At 48.7% G+C, this 4,963-nt stretch overlaps 1 protein-coding gene across 1 annotated transcript; it reads right to left on the reverse strand.

The window, feature by feature from the left end:
* Positions 1-547: 547 nt before the first annotated feature.
* LOC123446231 (cell division control protein 45 homolog) lies at positions 548-2,726 on the reverse strand. The gene has a single exon (XM_045122907.1). The coding sequence runs from the start codon at positions 2,668-2,670 to the stop codon at positions 826-828; it is 1,845 nt and encodes a 614-aa protein (XP_044978842.1). The 5' UTR covers positions 2,671-2,726; the 3' UTR covers positions 548-825.
* Positions 2,727-4,963: the final 2,237 nt, after the last annotated feature.

The raw sequence follows: 4,963 nt of genomic DNA on the forward strand, positions 1-4,963 counted from the left end.
CATTCCCGCAACCCGTGGCGCATCGCGTCGCGTCGTGACGAGGCGTGGAGGAGGAGTGCGCGAGGGCACCTTCTCTTCTCACTCTCCAATAGCATGTGGAAGAGAGACTCTTATAAAGGGGTCCAAACTCTCCTCCACTAGCGGGGTGGGACTAAACTCCCACCACCTTGTCATGCCACCACCTACATGGGTCATTGGAGATTTTTCTGAAATTCTCTAATGGGCCTAAAGCCCACCTCCAAATTTCAACATGATCTACCAAATTTGTGAAAGGATATTAATGTATAATCAACCACCAGAAGTATTATACGTTTATAAACATCTATCCTGATCAAGAGACAACCAAATGCATCCACATAATTTTAATTATAAACAAATATGCATTTAAGTTAGCATGTGCTAAACTGCTAGTAACAGCACATATTCAAGAAAGGCTTGTTAGTTTACACACTTCAAGAACTTCAACTCTAGTGGTACAAAAAGAGGAGACGGCCCTTTTCTATAATCAGAAGGCACACACTTATGCAAGCACAGATACAACGGACACTATCAGGTCAACAGTACCATATACCTTGTTCATTTCCATACTGTGATAAGGTTTGCATCTGAATTTCATTGATCTATTATTTACTAATTGAAGTGGCTAAACAGTGGAAAACCTCCGTTCTCGTTGCGAAACATGATCATGAAAAGGTTCAGGTGGATAAGGAGAAAATACATGTCATGTACCGCCAGGACTGAAGCTCCTATATTTGGAAGCAGAATCAAGCCTCAAACTCCTTGGGACTAAAAAGGATAACTGGCATAGGCCAGCACATACCATCATTACAGTTTCTCTGTTAACCGAATCATGAAAGAACTGACAGCAACAACGTCAAGAACAATCCATGATGACTCAAACATGTCATGGAAATAGTCTGCCCCAATCTCCTCTGCCGCTGACCTAAATGCATTCCCGAACGAATTCCCCTGAACTGCCCCAAGCCTGGGCTTCCCCCATACCCCAACTACCAGCACCTTCTCAGGTTCCCTCCCTAAGCAAGCACACACCAGTGGCTTCATCCTTGCACCCCGCTCCTTCAGTGCATCCATCAGGAAGAAGCAGAACTTGGTCAGGGCCTGAGGGTGGCACAGCTTGCTCGTGTCCACTGGGTCATCAAGCTTCACCCACCGGAACTTCTTTGCACTCCGTATGAAGCCGCTCTTGGTGATGGCCGAGCTTCCTTGCCTCAGTATAGCCCTCTGTATCTCAATTGCAGATTGCATTCCTTTCTGCAGCTGATCCACATTGCTCGGAGACAATGCAGAGTATGCAACCCAGAATTGCTCAGCAGCACGACACTCCTTGGACTCGGCATTCACAGATTCAAGCAAAGCGGTGACGCCATACACAAGATCCGCAGCAGAGACCTTGGACTTGTACCCGTGCACCCTCAGGAAGCTTCGGTAGTAGAAGTCGGTGAGCCCATACTCCGGCAGGAAGCGGTCAAACTCATCGCGCATCTTCCTCTTGACATCCATGCTCATGTACTGGAACCCCTTCTGGCAGTCGGCGAGCGGGAACCCCATCCTCGCCAGAAGAAGCTTCAGCTTCTTGAGCCCGTTGTCGCTCCACGTCTTGAGCCTCGTCGCGACATAAGAGGAGCAGACCATGGAGTCGAACAAGGTCCACTCCCGCAGCAGCATAAGCCTCGGCTCGTCCTCGTAGGCGATGCGGGAGGTCTCGGGCGCACGGATCCTGGTCCCGTCCTTGAGCGTGACCACGGACCCGACGCCGGACGGATCGAGGTTGCCGGATCCGTTGATGTGCTGCTCGAGTTCCATGGCCGCGTCCTGGTAGCGCTCGTTGGTGATGCGCTCGTGGACGAACTGGTCGGTGAGGGAGACGCAGGCAAGCCAGAGCAGCTCGTTGGTGTTCCTGCGCAGCGCGTGGGCGAGGTCGTACATGAGGCACCCCGACGGCTTCCCGTGGAAGGTGCCGAGCCGGTAGTACTCCCGCCGCAGCCTCCCGAACAGCCTCACCGGATCGCCGCCGTCCGCCTCCGCGTCATCGGACGCGCGCCGTCTCTTCCTCATCCCGCCCTCGGCGTCGGAATCGTAATCCGAGCCATCTGACTCCTCTTCCTCGGAGGCGCAGAGGTGGTCGTCGTCCGCGTCCCCCTCGGCCGTTAGGTCGGAGGCATCGGCAAGGGAGGACACGTCGAAGTCATACGACAGGTCGGCGGTGCACTCGTCGTCAGCGGTGAAGAGGACGACGACGCGGTCGTTCCCCGCGGCGAGGTTGCGGAGGTTCACGGGGCGGTGTGAGTCCACGACGAAAGCGGTGGAGCCGCTCGGTAGGACGCCGCGGAGGAGGTCGCAGCGCGCGCCCCAGTTGATGAGTAGTACGCAGAGCGGAGGCGGCGGCTGGGATGAGGACACGGCGGCGCCGGAGAAGGAGGCGAGGAGTTCCGCGGCATCGGCGGTGGAGGCGACGGGGTAGACGGAGAAGCGGACGGAGTCGGCGGAGAGGACGTGGGCGAGGATCCTGAGCGCGCAGAGCGAGTCGGCGTCGGACGCGGACGGGAGGATCAGGAGAGGGGATGCGGAGGCGGAGGAAACCGCTGCGGCGGCGGCGGTGGCGGCGCGGAGGCGCGCGTAGAAGGAGTCGGCGCCGAGCTCACGCACCATTGTAGCATGAATATCGAAATGGAAAATTCGAGGGATGGCGGAGAGGGGTTCAGACTTGGATTTGGATTTGGGTGTTTTGTTGTGCGGGATAGCGGCGAGAGCAGGGAGGCGGAGGGCGGGAGGGATTCGGAAATTTTCGGCTTTCGGAGGGAGGGAGGGAGGGAAGGCTTCGCGTTTGGGATGTGGGGATGGACTGTGGGCTCGGAGCATCTTCAACAAAAACGCTAAAAAAAATTACGCCATAAAAATATTGTTTCGAGCGCGAAGTAAATAATGACACATTAAAAGAAATTTCATATAGGGAAAATGGCAGCTCACACGTCATTTTTTGGATACATCAGCCAACGTGCAATATAAATCCCACGTTGCGCTGTATCTTGGGATCGTGTGTGTCGGTCAAAGAGGCTAGGAGGACTCGGCGTGATTTCACCCGACTCAAAACGAGTCAAGCATCTATGTGTTCTGTGTCATCTCTGGATCAGTATGCTATCACACACAGTACATCAATTTATATATCAAAGTGCAATCACATGTAAAATAACGTAAATTGATATATACCTCAAAATCTCAGCGGAAACAGTCAAAGGGAGTGGAGTCCCAATAAACATCAACGGCAATTTAAGTGCAGAGTGTAACCCTGAATCGTACTCTTACTCGTCGAAAAAAATATCTGCAATATAAGACGTTACAGCCGTGTAGGTCGGCATATTAAATATGCCAGCAAGTCACAAAAGAGGGGTGAAAACATCATCTATACTATATGCATATATGGTAGGTGGGGCTGTAGTTTAAGTTTTGCGTAAAACAAATTTTCTACAACAAGAGAGAGGGTAAAGCAAAACTTACTACATTGTTGGTTGTTAATGAGAAGGTTCCACCAACCATTTCTCATACTCAAGTTATAAATATTACCCACGTCAATAATAAATGGTGTTGAGAATTCCTGATAACTTCAGTTCCTTCGGCTCAAGTTGTCCATGACCGTGAACACGGCTAATCGATTAGATTTGAGTACTCTGCAGAGTTTTGCACACGTTCCACACAAGATTTGATCGCCTCCGTTGAAGTCCTCGCACTTTAGGGTGTTTGACAATCGAATGATCAAAACATGGTCTTTCAACGGGTTCCTTTGAGCCTCTGTCGGTGCCCATCCAATCCTACCGTTCTTCTACATTTTGTAACACCGTCCATCTAGAGTCACCACGTTGTCCAACCAAGCCAGAGCCCATAATGACTTGTGGATGTGCAGGTAAGCCTTGGGTCTTGAAATATCCATCCATCTCTTTGAGCCTGGGTGAAGCTTTCCGCAAGATGTCATGGCACTTCTCCATGCATCCCGGGTCCTCCGCTGGTTATCCCAGGGAGCCCATCTGAACCGTCTTTCACCCAGAGGTATGTTGCATCACGAGGTCTCAAAAGTCTTGAAATATCCCGTCTTGATTATTATATTCTCACAACACTCGTGAATAACACTCAACCATAACCCCGTCTACTAAAAGCATAGCAAAATAAAATTCATCGTCCCGGGCCAAGTAACAAGGGTGATGGGTGCCTACCACATGATACTACATCAAGATCCAAATTTCGAATTACCTACTTTGCATGCAATTTGGGTAAAGAAGGTAGAGCTACAATGCATATAAAACATAGGTAAAAACATGATCAACGTGACTTGCCTGGTATTACTTGATGAAGATAGTCACTCTCATAATCCTGATAACTCTACTCGTTACACTCCGAGCAATCTATCGTAAATGAATAGCATTCAATAAACATTCATGCCAAAAGGAATAACCAAAAGAACATAAGAACAAAACATGTCTTGTTGTAAAATAACAACATACCAAGATTTAATAAGAAAAGATAGGGCCTTTATGATGTTGTAAAAGGAAAGGTGAAGGGGGTCAACTCAAAAGAGTCAAAGGATGATCAACTATCGCTATATAACCTCAACTTGCATACACTATGGGAGATGATCAAAAATATTGGGAGAACAACATGAATGTTGTTTGACAAATAGTATAAGACATAAGAATTTATTTGTAGAAAGAATTTCTTGAAATGGAGCACTACAACTACAACACAAGTTATAGCGAATTGAAGTATGAATTGAATGTGCATTCAGAAGGTCAAAATAAGTTGAACTGGAGTATGATGGTTATGTACAAAAATATATGGCATGAGTATTTATGTGTAAAAGGAATCAATTGAAAATGTGTTACGATTTGCAAGATAAGATCAAATGAATGTTCGAATACAAATTTGAATCGCTCAGATTTGTAAGGTTCAAAGG

This window comes from Hordeum vulgare, chromosome 4H (genome assembly GCF_904849725.1).
Source record: "Hordeum vulgare subsp. vulgare chromosome 4H, MorexV3_pseudomolecules_assembly, whole genome shotgun sequence".
Taxonomy (NCBI): domain Eukaryota; kingdom Viridiplantae; phylum Streptophyta; class Magnoliopsida; order Poales; family Poaceae; genus Hordeum; species Hordeum vulgare.

What these genes read in the sequence shown, in the direction of transcription:
- LOC123446231 (XM_045122907.1), bottom strand. Translation starts at nt 2,670, where the DNA reads ATGGTGCGTGAGCTCGGCGCCGACTCCTTCTACGCGCGCCTCCGCGCC.